The sequence below is a fragment of the Mus musculus genome, chromosome 5, assembly GCF_000001635.26.
Source record: "Mus musculus strain C57BL/6J chromosome 5, GRCm38.p6 C57BL/6J".
Classification (NCBI taxonomy): Eukaryota; Metazoa; Chordata; class Mammalia; order Rodentia; family Muridae; genus Mus; species Mus musculus.
This window is the reverse complement of record NC_000071.6, coordinates 107,552,690-107,572,038: the sequence shown is the minus strand read 5'-3', so window position 1 is coordinate 107,572,038 and position 19,349 is coordinate 107,552,690. Positions and strand designations below refer to the sequence as shown.

At 41.3% G+C, this 19,349-nt stretch overlaps 1 protein-coding gene across 8 annotated transcripts in view; it reads left to right on the top strand.

Moving 5' to 3' along the window:
* The window catches only part of Glmn (glomulin, FKBP associated protein), a 48,927-nt gene that overhangs the window by 25,850 nt on the left and 3,728 nt on the right, over positions 1-19,349 (top strand). For 6 of the 8 annotated variants that reach the window (XM_011249410.3, XM_030254179.1, XM_017320694.2 and 3 more), the window contains 9 exons: positions 1,722-1,909; positions 9,235-9,288; positions 9,764-9,794; positions 10,108-10,197; positions 10,945-10,986; positions 11,090-11,163; positions 13,493-13,577; positions 14,015-14,121; positions 14,694-14,757. In XM_011249410.3, the coding sequence (XP_011247712.1) occupies positions 1,899-1,909; positions 9,235-9,288; positions 9,764-9,794; positions 10,108-10,197; positions 10,945-10,986; positions 11,090-11,163; positions 13,493-13,577; positions 14,015-14,121; positions 14,694-14,757 (558 nt within the window). In that variant the 5' untranslated portion in view covers positions 1,722-1,898. The remainder of the gene's footprint in view (positions 1-1,721; positions 1,910-9,234; positions 9,289-9,763; positions 9,795-10,107; positions 10,198-10,944; positions 10,987-11,089; positions 11,164-13,492; positions 13,578-14,014; positions 14,122-14,693; positions 14,758-19,349) is intronic. The other 2 variants (XR_001784631.2, NM_001161739.1) reach the window with 2 other exon arrangements.

Sequence of the window (19,349 nt, the reverse complement as noted above, 5' to 3'; positions counted from 1 at the left end):
TTTTCCATTGGTATTAATTTCATATTATTTTTTTTAGAGAGAGAGAATGTGTGTGAGTGAGTGTTGTGTGTATGTGTTCATGTGTATCTGACCTGAATTTATTTGCACCACATGCATGCAGTACCTGTGGAAACCAGAAGAGACCATCAGATCTTAGTTGTCAGCCAACATGTGGATGCTAGGAATTGAATTTGGACTCTCTAGAAGAGCAGCCAGCCCCCATCTTAAGCATTTTAAAGTACAGCATTAAGTGTGTTTCCATTGCTGTGCAATCACCAGCGCTGCCATCTCAAGAACATTTCTTTCTACCTGAATTCTCTACTTGCTAAGCACTGCCCAACACCCTCCCCACACCCTGTCCTGTCACTAACTGGCTAAGTGTGCATGCATACACACACACACACACACACACACACACACACACACACACACACTGTCCTGTCATTGCCTGACTAAGCACTCCTCCCAGGCCCCTGCCTGTCCTGTCACTGCCTGGCAGCTGCCACACTGTATTGGAAAGCACTTCTATTGTTTCCATGCTGAAATGGTTTTTCTCTTTTTATTTCGGTATTTTGAAGACAAGGTCTCTCTACATAGATCTGGCTATTCTGGAACTCTCTTTGCAGTTCAGGCTGGCCTTGAACTCACAGAGATCCACTTGTGTCTGTCTCCCAAAATGGTGGGATTAAAGGTGTGCCCAGCTTCATTTGTGTTTAAAACTTACTCATTTTATTTTATCACAGTGGGTTTGTGCATCACATGTGTATAGTGGCCAAGGAGACCAGAAGAGGGTATTGGATCCCTTGGAATTGGAGTTGTAGATGGTTGTGAGCTGCCATGAGGGTGGTGGGAACCAAACCTGGGTCTTCTGCAAGAGCAGCAAGTACTCTTAACTGCTAAGTCATCTCTTCAGCCCCTGAAATGACCTGTCTTAGTTTACTCTAAAGCCCTCCCTCCAGCAATTGGGTAGTTTAGCTATCAGCAAAAACTCAATGTATGTGTGTGTGTGTATATGTTGTGTCATGTGTGCGTGCACATGCGCCTTTAATTATGATTTTGAGTGAGATCATATCAAGGAAGGAAGGAAGGAAGGAAAGCAGAAACCCTGCCTGAATAGGTAAGGCCCATCCAGTAATCTTGAATAACTCAAAATCAATTGATTCAAGACCTGCATTACACCAGCAGACTTCCTCCGTGGCTTAGTCAGTGTGCTGTTGCTATGCAGAGACACTGTGACTACAGCAACTCTTAGGAAAGGAAGTACTGAATTGGGGCTTGCTTACAGTTTCAGAAGTTTGGTTCATTATCTCCATGGTGGAGAGCATGGCAGCACACAGGAAGACATGGTGCTGGAGAAACAGATGAGTTTCCATTCAAACCCACAGGCAGCAGGAAGAGAGAGTCTGGGTCTGGCTTGGGCTTTTGAAACCTCAGAGCCCCCACTGACATACTTTTAACAAGGCCACACCTCCTATTCCTTCTCAAGTAGTGCCACTCCCTGCCGACCAAGCATTCAAGTGTGTGATCCCATAGGGCCATTCTTATTCAGAGCACTGCATTCACCTTTGCCATTTAAGAGGGCCTAACAATGGGGGTGACATTCAAAGCAAGTGCCACAAATTGTATATACCCTCAAAGAGAAGGGATATGGACAGAGTATGGACATGGAATAAGTGGGTGATGTATGCCAACAGCTTCCTTTTTAAAAACCCATTTCACAGGGATTTTTATCAAAAATTGGACACCCTGTCCCCCAAATTATTCTTAATCATGGAAGGAAAAAAAGGACTTGGGATTACCTTGAATTTGAAGAAGAAGAAGACAAACAACTGGCAGAGTCTGTGGCTTCTCTGACATATCTAGTATTTGTTCAGGGCATCGGTATTGATCAGCTGCCCATGGTCTTAAGGTAAGAGTCAATCTCAAACTCTTGATTTATTTACTATCCAGTACATGTATGTTAATATACTAGTACACTGAAAGATGGCAGATTAGAGATGCCTAGAATTTTCTGATATCTCCACCAGTGTAAGAAAAGACATCAAGTAAGTGTGTGGCTTCAGGGAGAGGTCGTGGTGTAAAAATGGCATGGGAGTACATCAGCATCAGTAGACAGACCAGATGAGGTTCAGGTGTATTGAATATTGGGCTTGTAAAGGAAACAGCCCCACAGGTACAGAGTATGAAATTCTGCATAACACATTAAGCTTAGAGGTCTGTGATCTACACAGTCAACAGTGAGAAGTGCGCCTGATACGTCTAGCGATGGGGGCCTCATACTTCCTAGCTTGTTCACTAATGCTATAGGGGGACCTTGAGAGATTTGTAGTTTGTAGGCAAACTTTTCAGCTAAGGTAAGCAGGAGCCCAGAATTACTAAACCTCTAAGCTCTAAAAGCTTGCCCTCTGCCGACTAAGGGAACAACCACCCTGAAAATCACTGTGGGCTCAGGTGACATCAAGACAAAATGATTTTGACTTGAACCCAGATCAGGAGACATAAGGTTTACTTAATAAGAAGTGCAGGCTCCATTGCGAGGGAAATGGCTGAGACTTAGAGCTGGGAACTGCATCTTTACCTCTAGGGAGTAAAACTGGCTCTGAGTGAATAGTGCCTTAGCCACTGCTTGGCATTTCCCAGGCCCTCATGCATATTAAACTTGCCAGGCTGCTAGGCCAACCCATGACACACTGACAAGCATTTAGGCCAGCAGCAGTGATGGCGGCAGCACTCAGTACAGTGGACTCACTGCTGAGCAGACATTGCAAGGAACCAGGTCTGAGGAAAAGCACATCAGCTTCGGTGGGACGGGAGGGCGGGGCGCTCTGGTTGGTCACGTGGCTCTGTCTGCATCGACATCCCTTCACGCTTTCTTCTTGCCACTTCTTTTCACTGCTAACTTTACTAGCTTTGTAATTCCAATTTATCCCATACACATCCTACCTTTTTCTTTATCCTTATTGTTGTTTTCATTTTTTTCTTTTGTAATTAAATGTTTGTGGTCTACCCACTGTCACTGCTCTAGAGGCAGTGGCACCTGGGAGAATGGTGCCAATAAATGAGACCAACTTCAGTCAGAGCCCCAGACAGTTTGTACTCCAAGGTCACATGGGTAAAGTTTGAGTGAGTTTAAGCTGTACACAATCATAAGGATGAGTCATATGTGGCAAATAAATGACAGTTTAATAACACAAGCAAGCAGTCATGAGCATTCTGAAGCAAAGTCACTCCTATTCGCTAGCTACCCCTGGGAGGAGCATGAAAACACATTCCAAGAACAACCCCATGTTTGGAGAAACTGAGGTCATAAGACTCTTGTCTTGTTTTCTTTGAGTAGTCTCACAAGAGCTCAGATTTTTCTCACAACTCCATTCCTGGACCATGTTCCAACACTCCATGTACTAGGGGGAGCTGAGACTTGGGAGAAGGCTGGCTCATTACGAAGTCCCGCAGAACTTACCTCTCTTCAGTAGCCAGTTCCAAACAAAATGGAGTGATTGAAGTGCTAGAGAATTTAAACTTGGTTTTTAGAGAGGATTTCTAAAATCGATAGAAGAAAGATACATCCAAGGAAAGGAGGCACTTAGAATGGGCATTCAAGAAACTGTCCATATGAAAATTTAGCTAAAATGTCAAATGTACAGGAAAAAATATAGAAAATTATGAGGATGGAATGCCAAGAACCCCAAGCAAAAGGGAACAGACAGATTGTGGAATGATACTGAAAGTCTCCCCAAACGGGAGAGACCCTCACTCAAGGCCCAGGGTGATGTGACACCCTAGAAGTCACAAGAGATCGGTCTTGATGCAAACAGCCAGAGGTTTAATCAGGGAAGGCCAGTGCACTGGGGATGACTCGTATCCCACGCAGGGGTAGAGGAGTCCACCCTGAGCTCAAAGGGTAAGGGGTTTATAAAGGCAGAAACCGCAAACACCTGGCATGGGGCTATAGCATTTGGCAAGCATAACAGGTTCAAGAAACGGAGTATTCTGTACGAACATTTCCTAAAACAATGGAACAAGTTAAACTTGTACTTTGTGGTTAGTACCTCCTGGAACAATGGGGTGAGTTAAACTTTTACTCCCTGCCATTAGTGAGGTCTATTTTGGACACAAGTCTAGGGGCTTACATAATTTTTTACTCTTCTCTCTCTTTCAATACACTTAAAGCTGAAAATAAGTAGCTTCCAAAAATACTACTATATCCAGCAAAATTTAGATAGAAATAAGGGCTTCTAAGATCAGCACAAGACTGTTAAGCCCACACTAAAGAAGGTACATGAGGCAATCCTGCACATAGAGAAGATGATGGATGAACCACAGCAGCATTGGGAAGATAAGTCACAGGAAAAACAGATGACCAATAAGAGTTACTAAACCTCCAAAACAAGGTGAATAAGTTAAAAAGTTAATCAGGAAAACAGCAGGAATTAGCCATGTTCCTCTCACTGATAACCCTCAATGTAAACTCTCTTAACTGTCTGATGGCATTATGGTGGTGGGGATACAATGATACCCAACTAGCTTCTATCATTTTGAAACATATTAAATTGCATATATATATGTTCATGTGAGTGCCGATGCCCCAGCAGGCTAGAGCTATTAGATCCCCTAGAGATGGAGTTACAGGCAGCTGTGTGCCATCCAATCTGGGTCCTGGGAACCCAACTCAGGTCCTCGACGGGAGCAGTATGTGCTCTTAACTGCTGAGTCATCTCGCCAGTCCCAAACTATTTTTTAACTTTCAAAAACACACTCAGCACATGGGGGCCTTGAGTTTAAGGCCAGCCATAGTGAGTTCTAGCCTAGCCACGGCTACACAGCAATACCCTGTGATACCCTGTCTCAAAGAAATACAGACAAACAGGCATGGGTAGAAGAAACCCACATAGACCTAAAGTACGGAAATGATAGTCTAAAAAAGCAGAACCTGAAAGTAAGCTGGACTAGCTTGTATCTTGTCAATAGAGACCCCAAGCCAAAGTAACTGAGTGTCACTGAAAAGATAGAATAGCATATCTTCACACAATTCCATAAAACAGTACTGTAAGCAAAGGTTAAGTCCAGATTCAACATGGTGTAGATTTTAGCCTTCAGTCTCATCAGTAAATTGGTCACTCAGAGAAAAGAACTAACAGAAAAACGTTAGTGATGGCTATGTCATAGATCGCAGCTTCTTAACAGATGTTTACTGAGTATTTCACTCAACACCTTCAAAATATGCATTCTTAACAGCTGTGAAACTTTCTCTACAAAGAAATCACATTCTAAGCCATTAAGTGTGTCTAAACAAAATTTTAAAAAAGAACATCTGTCTTATCAGGTCATAATGTGATAAAATTAGAAATCAGTAGCAGAAGAAACTAGAAAATAGGCAAACACCTGGAGCATAACAGCACATTTGACCAATCAATATGTCAGTAACAGAATAAGCTATAGAAAATAAGCAAACACCTAGAGATTGGTAACATAACCTACTTTTGACCAATCAATGTGTCATTGAGGAAATTGGGATAATTTAAAATTTCTTTAGAATCATCTGAAAAAAAGTCACCTACTATAAACTTCAGGATATAACAAAGGCAGTTCTGAAAGGGAATTTGTAGCTATGAATGCTGAAATTAAAAATAATAGGAGGCTGGAAAGCTAGCTTAGAGTCAAGAGTGCTTGCAGCTCTTTCAGAAAAACCAATGGTTCTGATCCTGGCACCCATGTGAGGTCATTCCCAACTGCTTTTAATTCCAGCTACTGGGGATCTTATGTTTTCTTCTGGTCTCAGTGGGCACCCACACACATGTGCATATACACACATACACATAAATCTTTTTTTAATGTGTGCGTAGGGAATCTCAGATAAATAACTTGATGTATTTGAAGGTCTTAGCAAAACAGAACTAGCCCAAAACAAATTAAATAAAAGGAAGTAAGGATCAGTGTGGAGGGCTGGAGAGATGGCTCAGAGGTTAAGAGCACTGTCTGTTCTTTAAAGGGGTCCTGAGTTCAATTCCCAGCAACCACATGGTGGCTCACAACCATCTGTAATGGAATTTGGTGCCCTTTTTTGGCTTGCAGGCGAACATGCAGACAGAAAGCTATATGCTGTATACATAATTAAAAAAAAAAACAGATCAGTGTGGAAAGAAATGACATGGTATCTACAAGAGCAATACAAAAAAGATCAAAGAAACAGAGCCAGTTCTAAGTTGACATTTATCTAAACTAACCATGAGAATATAATGGAATTTTGTTAGATACAAAGTGGTAACCACTAAAATCCAGAGAATCACTATGAATTACTTTGAAAACTTAAATTCTAGTATATTGGAAAATCTAGTACTCAGTAGATTTCTAGACGTCTATAACCTATCACAATCGCACTGAGATGATGCTGAGAACCTAAGCATCAGTAACAAAAATTCTCCCGACAGAGAGAAGCCCAGGACTGTACAAATCCACTCTAAGCTACCCTCTAAGTTTAAAGAGAAGGAGTGCTTCTAAACTCACCCTTCCAAGATAATAGGATACCCAAGCTAGGTAAAAGTACAACAGAAATAACTGGCTGGGTGTGGTGCTACATACTTTTAATCTCAGAATTTGGGAATTTGGAAGGCTGAGGCATGAAGACCATGAATTATATAAGCCAGCTTAGGCTGCATAGTGAATTCTAGGAAGTCTGAGCCAAATATCAAAATCATGATTCAAAACAAAATAACAACAACAAAACAAACCCAAACAAAAAAGCAAGAGATAAGTGCATAAAGATGGCTAAGTTGATAAAAGCACTTGTCAGGAAGGCCTGACTAACCTGAAATGGCTCCCAGGCCCCGAAGTGGAAGAGAAGTGACTCCAAAAGTTGTCCTTTGACTTCTACATCAGTGTCATCATATCCAGCGCCCATGTGCAGGCATGTACACAAATAATACATTATTAAAACCCCCAAGAGACAACAATAAAATAAAAGAAAAAAACCCAGTCTCTTTGCTTAGCTTAGTTGTAGAAATACTCAACAAAATGCTTCTAAGGCAAATTCTTTAGTGTCAGAATAGGATCATAAATCACAATCAATTTGATCTCAGTTCAGGTGTAAAAATTGGTTCAGCATACATCAGTAAACCTAACACAGGACATACAAATATTGACTCAAGGACAAATATGTGGTTGTTTCATGTGATTGTTATATGCAGGAAATCTTGCATCTAACAAAGTTCAGTATTCCTTCATGATAAAAGCCCCAAAGGAACTTACATAGAAGACTCATACATTACTGACACAGGCTGTATGTGGAAGGCTTAGAACCAACTACTTCAAGTGATAAACTGAATACATTGCATTTAAAACCAGTAGGTCTGCCATACCAGATAAAACTGTTAAAGTGCAGACACATATTACCCTAGTCCTAAAGGTAGGAAGTTTGTGGTTATCAGAAGGTTGCTTGCTCTTGAGGGTTGGTGTTATAGTTTGCTTCCTGTTGCTAAAGTAAATACCATAAACAAAGGCAATTTGAAGAAGAAAGGGTTTACTTGGACTACACTGCCCGTCATAATCCATCTTTGAAGGAAGTCAGGACAGGAACACAAGGAAGGAGCTTGAAGCAGGAACCTTGCTTACTTAAGGCTTACTGTCCGGCTTGCTTACTAGCTTACTAGCTTAGATATGTTTTTTAACAGCCCAGACCCATGTACCTAGGGAATGGTGCTACCTACAGTGGGCTGGGCCCTCTCCATATCAATCAAGACAATCTCTCACAGCCAGACACAGGCCAGTCTGACCAAGGTAACTCTTCACTTGAAATTCCCTTTTTCTGGATGAGTCTAAGTTGTGTCAAGTTGACAATAAAAACTAGGCAGCACAGCTAGGAAGAAGAATCTCCATGCTTCTCTGGTATTTGGATCTTTGATGGTCTTTACCTTCATATTCTTACATTGTCCTTTGTGGTGCTGTGTTCTGCCTCTGCCTGGGGTACTTCGGTGCCACAGGCATGCCAGCTTGGAGAAGGCTGGGCATAGTCAAGACTGGGCAACGTCTGGAAAGGAAAGTCCACAGCATATGTTTCCCTTTGGGGCATCAGATGCTGCTACATGCCTCGACAGAATGGGAAAGGGGGGGTCTGGGATGGATGCTGTAGTTCTAGGTCTCCTTTCTGGGTACCCAGGCACTGCCAGTGTACCACCTGAAAGTCAGGAACTTGGGTCAGAGGTCCCCGTTTCTCCTCAGGGTGTGTAAATGCCAGGCTGGAAGGGGAAACAGAGTCTGAAATGAGCAGGATCTGGTCCTGTTGGGAGCGAGTACCAGAGGGTTGGGAGAAGAGAAAAACCTTCTCCTGGAGTCTTAGGTGTGGCTCTTTTAGGCCAAGGCCTTCTGCATCTTTAGTGAAGCAGCTCTCTGAGACAATCCATGCTTGATTACATTGCTTTCATGGGGGAAAATGTGAACGTATATGCTTTATTCATGTAAACCAGGATTATATACCTCTTGGGGAAGGGTGTGATGGTATCCAGGAAGAGAAAGTCATTGGCTGAAGGCTAAGGCTATCTAAGATACCTCATTAGCATGGAGACCTCCAGGCGCTGTGCTACGTGACCGAGTGGTCCTCTCAGTTGGGTGTGCCATTACATGTCCCAGAGCACTACCGAGATAGGTAGGGAGTGGCTCCACTCCTGCCATTCTCAAATCTCTGAGATTCCCCGGGGTTTGAGCTCACTCAACCTCACCAGTTCTTATGCCCATCAGTGGCACAACCCTGCCTTTTTAAAGATGTATTTAGTTATGTTTATTTGTGTGCCTACAGAAATCTGAAGTGGGCATTTGATCCCATGGGGCATGATTACACATAGTTGTGGGCCACCTGACATTTGTGCTGGGAACTAAAGTTCTCTGCAAAAGCAGTATGGACTCCTAACATCTGAGCCACCTCTCCAGCCCCCAAGTTTCCTATTTAATAGACATGAGGTACAGGATTAGAGCTGACCCCCAAAGACCTCACTTTACTTTAACTCTATAAAATCCTTAAGCCTAATATTCTAAGTTCAGGAGGCTATGACTCCAACCTATGTTTTTTGAGGAGACTACAATTCAAATAGTATGTGTATGTGTGAGAGATTTGGGGGCTTGGAGAGATTGGAGATCAGTGTTAGGAGTTCTTATCTCGCATGCGTCAGGCCCTGGGATTGGTGAGTGGTTGAAGAGAGGAAATTACTGCTTCTAAACATCTTTTTAAATCATTTCCTGTTTTAGCCCATCGTACCTTCTGCAGTTGAACATGGAGCATATTGAAGTGTTTCTGCAAAGGTAAGATCATTTAGATGAAATCTCAGGATTAAATTGTAACACTCAGCAGTCATTGGGAGGAGGGTGGGGGTAGAGGAAGGGTCAGGGTTCAAGGTCATCCCTGGCAACACCAAGCCTTGAGGTCAAGGGTGAACTACATGAGATCCTTTGGCAAACAGCAACAACAAAAAAGAATTTTGACAGATTCTTCAACAGAATTTCTCCTCAACATACAGATCATTTCATTAATTTTGGAACAGTCTTGGGATGAGCCCTGGTTAGTGTCTAATGCTAGATCCTCTTGCTTTAGCCTCCCAAGTACTAGTGTTACAGGTGTCCATCAATCATTCCAGATAATGATGTAGCTTTAAAAGACCTTATATTTCAATATTTTATTTAAATTTTTTATTCAATTTTTTATTGCTCATCCTAAAGTTAGAAATCATTCTAAATAAACCATAAAACCATAGTGATAACTTTCATTGTTTTCTTTCAGAACAGAACAGTCTATTTACTCCAAAGGATTGGTAAGATTTGTTTACTATCATTGTGTATTTGCATGTGTGTGTGTGTGTGTGTGTGTGTGTGCACATGTGTGCGTGTGTGTATATGGGGGGGGGTGCATGCGTGTGCACATGTGTGTACACTTGTAGAGGCCAGAGGACAACCTGAAGGAACCAGTTCTCTCCATTGTATGGGGAATCTGAGGTGATCAGGCTTAAGGTAAGCCCCTTTCTCTGTTGAGCCATCTCAGCAGCCTGTTTGCTAACATTATAAATTATAAAAAATAACAAATATAACTGTCAACTATACCTTATGTGCATGTATGTTCATCTGTAGGAACTTCTGGAGACTAGCTTATTGAGATTAGAAGACAACAGCCTATGTTATCAGTACTTAGAAATCAAGAGTTTTCTTGCTGTGCCTCAGGTAAGCAGAACATGGATTCAAACATTGTACCAACTCCTTATCTATTCTGACCTCTGCTAAGGTAGTGTGTGCTAAGACTCCTCCCCTACTCTTGCCCACCTCTGTAAGTGCTGCTGTGACTTCCAGCTGAGCTGCAACTCACTGTTTGTACAGATGGCAATGGCCTGCTTTCTGTGCTGCCGTGACAAAAGCCAGACGACTTGCTATGTAGCTAGTAAGACAACGGAACTGAAGTTTAAATTCTACTTTGATTAATTTCCCCAACTCCTAGGATTAATATATATTTAAATAGCTATTTGTGACCACCCTGGTTGATGGCACAAAGGAGGGCCCTTGGGAGCAAAGCCCCTTGACCTTTTGACTTAGCTCTCAGTCACATCTCTTTGTTCACTAGGCAGGTCCTCAGCTGTGAAGGTTAATATTTAAGTAGAAAGCTGTGGCTTTTGCTAGTACATTAAGCTTAATGATATTTAATTAATGCATTATATTTCTGCATATTTGATTTGATTTTCTTGTTCTTCTACAAATAATTGAAAATTACCATTTACTTTAAAATCACATTTATTTACATCTCATTTTATGCTATGTTTAGAACTAATTGTAGTTACTTTGCCATGTGATGATAGGCCAGAGAAGCAGGTCTCCCTAGGTCGCACATCTCCTTTCTCTAGCATCTCATGATAATTGAACTTGGCAGACAGAATTGATTTACCTCTGGATTTAAAATGTTTTTTTCTTTATTTCTAGGGCTTAGTCAAAGTTATGACACTTTGCCCCATTGAGACATTGGTATGTATGATTTGGGGGCTAACTCATGAGTTACAGCAAGAAATCTTAATAAATAATGTAATTTTAAATGTTTTATATATTTGTATTATTTATTTCATTTCAGAGGAAAAAAGGTTTATCTATGCTTCAGCTGTTTATTGACAAGTTGGATTCACAAGGCAAATATACATTATTTAGGTATGTATCAAGCTGATAGCTAGGTACTTCTCATTGCTCTGACAAAATAGGTGAGAAAACAACTACAGAGAATGTTCATCTGGGTGCAGTGTTTGCAGAGGTGCAGTCTGTGGCCGCCGGCTCCTGTGCTGTGTCTGTAAGACAGCGCTCATGTGGACAAGGTGATGGAACAGAGCTGTTCACCTCACGGGAAGGGCCAAGGACAAGACACATCCTTTGAGGCATGCCCCCAGAGACCTGCTTGCTGCACGAAACTCTACTGCCTAGTTGCCATCTCTCAAGGATGCCATTATAATATGACTCAATCAAGGGGTAATCGATTGATCAGTTTGAACCCTCAGGATTTAATCAATCACTTCAAGAAGTCTGTCAGCTGCACCCAGTCTTTAACATACGAGCTTTTAGGAGACATTTCAAAACATAGCCCATGGCTAATTACTAGGTATGTGGCTGATCAAAACCTGTTAATGCCTTGTAATCATTTAAAGGTACAGCATTTGTACAGTACTGTTGAGTGTCTGTAAACCAAAGAATCAGCTTATCAAATACTATGTGAGTATCAGTGTAAATTTCAGTTTGATTGAAGCACTGTAAGTGCACTCGGTCTGGAAAGGGTAACTGAGATTGATGATGCTCCTGCTGGAGCTGCTGGATCTTTACAGAGTTCAGTGGCCTCCATCATTTATAACTGACACTAAGGCACCACAGAGAACAGCTGTAACCTCAACAGGTTTGTCACTTCAAGTTACTCTTAGCTCCTTCTAGTAGAGTTTCTAGGCAAGAAGTTAAAGACTAGAAAACTTTAGCCTAAATAATAAGTAAAGACTTTATAAGGCTGTATATAAAGTTTGTGTGGAAACTCTGTTGTCCTGATATTAGGAGGTGGATGTATTCTAATAACACAGACATTACTACATACTAAATTTAGCCTATAGATCTTAGCCTGTTTTACTCTGTTCTAGGTACTAAGAATGAATTATGAACTGATTTAAGCAACAGTAAAATGCTGAAAGGTCTTCTTTGGGTGTGTCCAGTACTAGCATCATTGAGCCTATCCTTTTCTTCAGCTCTGATTATACCAGAGTCAGGCCTAACTTACACAGACTTAGCCCTTAGACCTTATACCAGAGTCAGGCCTAGCTTACACAGACTTAGCCCTTAGACCTTATACCAAGTTTCTTATTTTGTTTTACTTATACTCTACCAAGAGATAACCTTTTACTTAGTCTGTCTTGGTAGCTTTTGGTCTGTGCAGTTGGCTCTGTTCCTTCAGGACAGAACATCATGGTAGTGTGTCGGTAGCAGGACTGCCTCAGTTCATGGGGGCCAGGAACATGGGCATGGGTTAGTGTCCCAATACCTTCTTCAAGCACATGTTCCAAGTGACCTAGGTCAGAGTTAGGGCTAGGGTTAGGAAGGCCATGATGCCTCATTTCCTAAGGTGCTACCACGAGCTGAGAACCAGGATTTCCTCACATGAGCCTTTAGGGGACACTGAAGAACTAAGCCATTAACACTTACCAGGTTTCATTAAGCAAGTGAGCCAGCACTAGTCTTCTTTCACAGAGAGCAGTTTTGAAAGTTTTTAGGTTATACTGGTGCTCATTCTCACCATGTTAAATTATTCTAACTATATCCATAAAAACTATTTAAACTTGGTTTAATAGAAGTTTCTTATTGGAGGGCTAAGGAGACAGCTCAGTGACTGGAACACCTTCCCAAGCATGGGACCTGTGAAGATCTCCAGAATCAACGTGAAAAATTAGGCACGGTCACATACACCTGTAGCCCTGGCTGGAGGGACAGGAAACAGGAGGATTGCTGGGGCTCGCTGTGCCAACATAGCTCGGGTTCAGTGAGAGACCATCTCAAAACAAGAAGGGGACTGAGAGAACAGGACACCCACTGCTCTCTGGCCTCTGTGCACACACAGGCAAACACTAAAATAAATAAATAAATAAAATAATTGTCTTTAGACACAGTTGTACATAAAATTCACTAATTAGAAAAAGCAAAACTATTAAGATGACCTTATAGAAAGCCGGGCGTGGTGGTGCACGCCTTTAATCCCAGCACTCGGGAGGCAGAGGCAGGCGGATTTCTGAGTTCAAGGCCAGTCTAGTCTACAAAGTGAGGTCCAGGACAGCCAGGGCTGCACGGAGAAACCTTGTCTCAAAAAACCAAAAAAAAAAAAAAAAAAAAAAAAAGATAACCTTATAGTTGCCTGGCCACACTGATAATTGTCTTTGCTGTGAATTTTATATCCTTAAAAGTTATATAAAGCCCAATTGAGTTGCATAATCTTATGTGTTATAATTATGTTTTCAAGGTGCTTACTAAATACAAGTAATCACTCAGGAGTGGAAGCCTTTGTAATTCAAAACATCAAAAATCAGATTGATTTATCATTTAAGGTAAGAGCACAGGCCAGGTAAGGGGTCATTTACCAACTTACTTGTTCATGCGTGGCATATGTCAGTATGGTTGACTCACAGATGTCTATAATATTAAAGTTTAATTCTCTATTTAAAAAATAAACATGACTCTGACACCCCTGAATTTTGAAAACTTGTTAACTATAAACTTTTCTGGCTTATATGGCTTTTATTGTGCTATATACTACAGAAAATAAAATTTAGAGTTGCCTCTGTATTTGAATATGAATAACCCCACACAGAGAAAAGAAATCACCAGTGTTCTCACACCAGCAGGATTTCACACGTATCTCAAAGGGAATAGGCACATGGAAATGAAAGATACAATATCTGTTAAGAGTCTAATAGTTTTTGTACTGTTGGGTAATTATATGAGATTTATCATACTATTACATAAACTTTATTTTGCTTTTCAGAAAACATATAACAAATGGTTTGCAGGAGCACAGCTGATCTCTCTGTTAGACCTGGTCCTGTCTCTCCCTGAGGGCGCTGAGACAGACTTACTGCAGAACTCAGACAGGTGAGGTGACCACCACTCAAGTTGTATTAGTCAGCTGCCTAAACGAAGAAATAGGGTTTCCTGTGATTTTATGATCTGTAATTAGTTCATAAAAGTACGTAAGGTTTCCTATTTAAGTTACTCAGTGACTTCATATAGAACAATGAGGTACTCAGCATTACACAGAGATTTGAAACCACACATTTGTGACCAAGAATCTCACAAAAACAGTTCATAAAGGACTTATGTATTTGGGCTTTGTTTTTCAGGTCCCTTTTTTCCCATATAGAACATATACTTAGTGTATTAGAATAGATGTGGAGAAGTGCTTGTATTTATAAACAAAGAGAATCTTGAAACTTTGGAAGAAGAAGTGGTGGTCTTGAGGACAAGGGAAAAGTGCTCACCCTGTATTTCTGAACTTATATAAGAACAGTGGCAAGCAGCTGTTGTCAGTCCACAGATGGGAGTGAACAGTTTCTAATGGCAAATGTGTAAACAATGGTATTTCTAATGTTTCATCTTGCTTTATAATAATTTGCAGTTGTTGATTACATAAATTTATACTGCAAATAATGTTTTTTAATTAACAGGATTATGGCTTCATTAAATTTATTGAGGTATTTGGTTATCAAAGATAATGAAGATGACAATCAAGTAAGTGAATGACTTGGAAAAGAACCTGTGAGTATATTCAGAATGAGAAGGAGTGTCTGAGCTTTTCTTGAGTATCATCCTGAGCAGCATTCATTATCTCTGTTGAGCACCTGGTCCGACGTGTGCCAGTTCCCAGGCACCCTCAGTGTTTACATTCACCTGTCCTGTGTGCAGCTGCTCTTTTGTAGCAAGTCTTGCTAAGCCCTCTTGGTATAAAAGCCAGTCTTGCTTAGCCCTCTTGGTAGGTAAGCTGCAGGTTTTGTGCTAATTGACCTCCTGGAGCTCCACAAACACATAAACATTTTACTCGTCTTTCTCTGCTTGTGTACAGTTCCGGATTTTAATCTGAGCTAAACAAAATAAAGTTATCTGATATCACCTCATCAGACATGACAAATGGAAGCATATTTAGCCCGAAAACAGAGTTTGTTAATGGCACTTTCTGAATGGTATGTAGGAAGTTGGGTATTATTAATAGCACTTCATTAGAAGTATTCAATAAATAGAAAGCTATTTGACGGAGATTTGTCATACAGCAAAATCACATTTACTTTTGAGCTCCTTTCCGCCTACTCCATTCTAATAATTGCTCTCCTATTACCTATAACCACATGAATCATGTTGCTAAAATGGCCTTTTAAAAAAATTTTTTTAAAAAGCAATAGGAAGAATGAAAATAATTTTCATGTAAAAGTACCAGAGAGATCTTTTATACTCAGATAAGTCACAGCGTAGGCTGCGAAGTCTGTGAGGAATGGCAGCACCTTTAGCAGATCTCGTGGACTCAGAAGTGTGACCTCCTCATGTCTCTTCATCCAGAAACATTTGATTACTATTATTCAATCTGGCTTAGTCTGTACTGGGTGATTTTTTCAATATTTTATTGTGAAAATTAAAATGTCCTGCAAAGGTGGAAGAACTTTACAGCTGCCGTCCATCTGCAGCGCCTGCTCCACTGCTCCCTGTGTACCTGTCTCCCCTTCCGTCCATTTTTGTTGTATTTTTGGTGCACTTCAAAGTACCAAAAGTCTGTAGACATAAGCAAATTTTGTTCCAAACATTTCAGCATATGTACCACTAGGCAGAGTTAAGTCTTTGTCAGCAGTTTTTCTGTGAAGTAAAATTACATAAATGATGTACACAGATTTTCAGTGTGTAGTCATAAGTTTTGGTTTGGCTTGGTGTTGCAGGAAATATTTTTAAAAGTGCACCATCCCGTGACATACCCAGCTATCCTCTGCCCCGGCAGTCTCTGCTCACTGCCTTCATAGCTAGCCCCAGGCTGTGGTCTTCTCAGCTCTGGTTCACCTGCCTCTGAGCTGCTCGTACCTTTCCAGCCACACATCCTCTTCGGCTAGCTGTCACAAATCCCCTTAACCCAGTAACTCAAAACTTTATCATTTATCATTTATCATTTCAGTCATTTATCATTTATCATTTCAGTCAGTTTTATATATCAATAAATTCTCAATTCACAAGATGCGCACACAATAATTTTAAAGCCAACTGATAATGATACAAGCTGCCCACCAGATTTAATAAGTTATCCCAATCATTCTATCCTTTTATGATATTCATAGCTACTTGTTGCTATTTAAAGCCACACGGAATCTGGATCATCTTTTTCTCCCTCTATCTTTCTTCTTCATCTCTCCTCCCTTCTTGACCCTGTCCCTGAAACTCCACCTCCCTTGTCCAATCATAGGCTTCTTGTTGTATTAATATTTAAATTAATTGGGGAAAAATTTTGCAGCAGTTTGGTTTGGCTTGGGTTTTCAAGCACAGATGTATAGATTTTTTTATCAAGTACAATCATCACTGAAGTCTTTCTCACTGGTGCACCCATCCCTGATGGCCGTGGCTGCTGTCCTGCCAGGTGCTTCGGACCAGTCTTCACAGTGCTGAGAGAAAAGTACTCTTTGTTCCCTTCTCATTAACCCTTCTCTTACAGGAAGGATCAAAAATTCGTGCAAGGGCAGAGGTCTAGGAAGTAATAGAAATTTTGGAATTAAACTAACTCTGATTCGTAAAGGAACAAACAGAAGAGATACAGTGTCTATTGAGCGGCCCTGGTCCCTGGGTCTCTGGCAGGCATTCTTAGGGGAGGAAGGAGCATAACCTTGCAGTAATCAGGAAGGCTGATCACACAGAGGAGTTGATGCAATTTGCTTGACACAAAGCAGTCTCACTGATTAGCAATGATTGATGTAGTTGCTGTAATGTACACCTAATACAGGGTCAGAGGGTCTGGAGAAGGTAGGCAATGCCTGTTTTGACTCCATAGGGCCTTAATGTACTTCGGTGAGGACATTCTATAATGAAGAACACTCCTCATTTATAAGGCTGCCATATTTAATGGTTTATTCCCCATAGGAACCAAATCCTGGTTTTTGTTTGTTTGTTGCTGTATGCCACCATAAGAACTACCATACTAGGGAGATGATTAACAGACGCCCTCTTCCTGTAATGAAGCTTAACAGCCTGTCTGTAATGGGAACATCCCTCCTAAGAACAGTTCCAACAAGGAAAGGCAAACTTAGCCACCATGGTTAACAAATAATCAACCGCCTCCATCCAGGAGGGATTGCCCTGTATGGTGGCACTTACAGAGCTGAGGAAGGGTCACAAGTTCCTGGCCAGCCTGAAGTGTGAAGCAGAACCCTGAACACAAACAAACACGATGGCTTCTGGCTTGGTTTACAAGTCACAAAGTGACACTGTGGTGTTCGGGCATTTCCCTCGGAGGAGCCCCTCCCAGTTCCTGTTTGTGCCCATTTAGGTGTGCTAAGATGAAAGTTAAAAGTCAGAAAGGCGCCCAGGGAGAGAAAGCCATTCCAACATGAAGACAGTAAGTGGACTCATAATAAGTAAGAAGCCCTCTGACCAGCTTGAGTTTCCTTTCCAGAGTCCTCCTGGCTTACTGTCCCCATCCCAGCTCCCTGCATGTTTTCAGCACTTTCTCCTACATTTCCATTTCCTGTCAGTTTCAGACTGTTTCTCATCTCTAGTCTGTAGAAGTCACATTCTCTGCTGTTGGGATTCTGTAGGTGGTTATTGTTTTGGATTACAAGGTTGTTCTAAAATAGAGCCCAGGTGTGCCATTTACCTTTGTCCTCTTCACTCAAACCCTTCCTAATGCCTGTTTATTCAAAATTAAAACGTGCTCAGTGGCAGAATAATTGTCCTGTGGCCATGGATTCAATCCTTGGCACCACAACTCAAAAGTGAAATGCGAACACACATGCACACAGAGTCTGCAGAGCCACACGGGCTAATGGTCGCCAAAGTTCTTTTGAATGAAGTGGTAAAAGTTTGGTGCTACCACTTAATAAATGAGGCACATTAGAAGAAAGAGCCAAGAGGGGGACACGGCTATGCCCTTTTCCATTTACTATGGTTGACTGTCTTTGCAGGGTTCCTACCTGTCCCAGAACCTATTTCACCGTGATGTAGAAATGTCTAGTGGGGTTGGGTAGGCTGCAGTGAATTTTTAGTGTGTAGTTAAGACAGAACTCAAATATTGTCAGAATTGTTGAGTCAGTGACAGGTTTGAGATGAAAGGCAGACAGTTGCAAGGATTTCAAAGATCAAGTCCTTATAAACATTGTAAAAATCTTTTTACTTTTTTAGCATTAGAGATGAAAGAAGTCTTAAACTTAATTCTTTTGTGCTTTAGAGAGACCCGGTAACTTTCATGTAAGACAAAGAATTTTTCTTCCTCCATAGCATCTTTACTCCTACATGCTTCTAGAAACAGTACAGTTCATTATAGAAAAGACTGGGATTATGCTGAACAGCATGGGAAAGAAAATTTCTTTAGTCTAATTTTGAAGGGTGTTTTTACTACTCAATGTTTTGATGTTATGGACAACAAATTAAAATAAATTATTGCCCCTTGCTGGATGCCATGGCTCCTGCTTATAATTACAGCCCTTCAGAGGTGAGGTCAGCAAAGAAAAGGAAACTGCAGTGTGTATACAGTTAGACCTTTGTTGTTGTAAGCTCATGCATTATTACTACTATCATCATCATTAGTGTGTGTGTGTGTGTCCATGTGTGTCCACCAATGGAGGTCAGAGGACAACTGTCAGGATTGGGTCTCTCCTCCTATCATGTGTCTCCTAGGATCAAACTCAGATTGTTAGAGTTGGCAGTGAAGGCCTTAACTCACTGAGCCTTTCTGCTGGCCTCTTGTCCATGCTGGCCTGGAACTTGCTATGTAGCCAACAATTATCACAAATTCTGGGATTATAAAACCCTTGTACAGGTTGAATAGGGAAAATAAAAAACAGGCCAGTTTGTGAGTTCTATTTAGAGTTGTCTTGCCTTGACTATAAGGATTTTTCATCTGTGGGAAGCTATGTGCCCTCAGGAGGGCTTTGCTCAGTTCTGGAGGGCACTTAGAGCAAAGGGGAAACTAGCATCCAGACTCCCACCCCATTCCCGCTCCTCTTCTAGGGCAGCCCAGTGAGAGCCAGCAATTACAACTCAGTACTTACTCTGAGTTTTGTTTTCAAGAGTGGGTCTCACTGTGTGCCTCTGGCTGGCCGGGAACTTGCCAACATCATACACACACGTACTTTATATTAAGT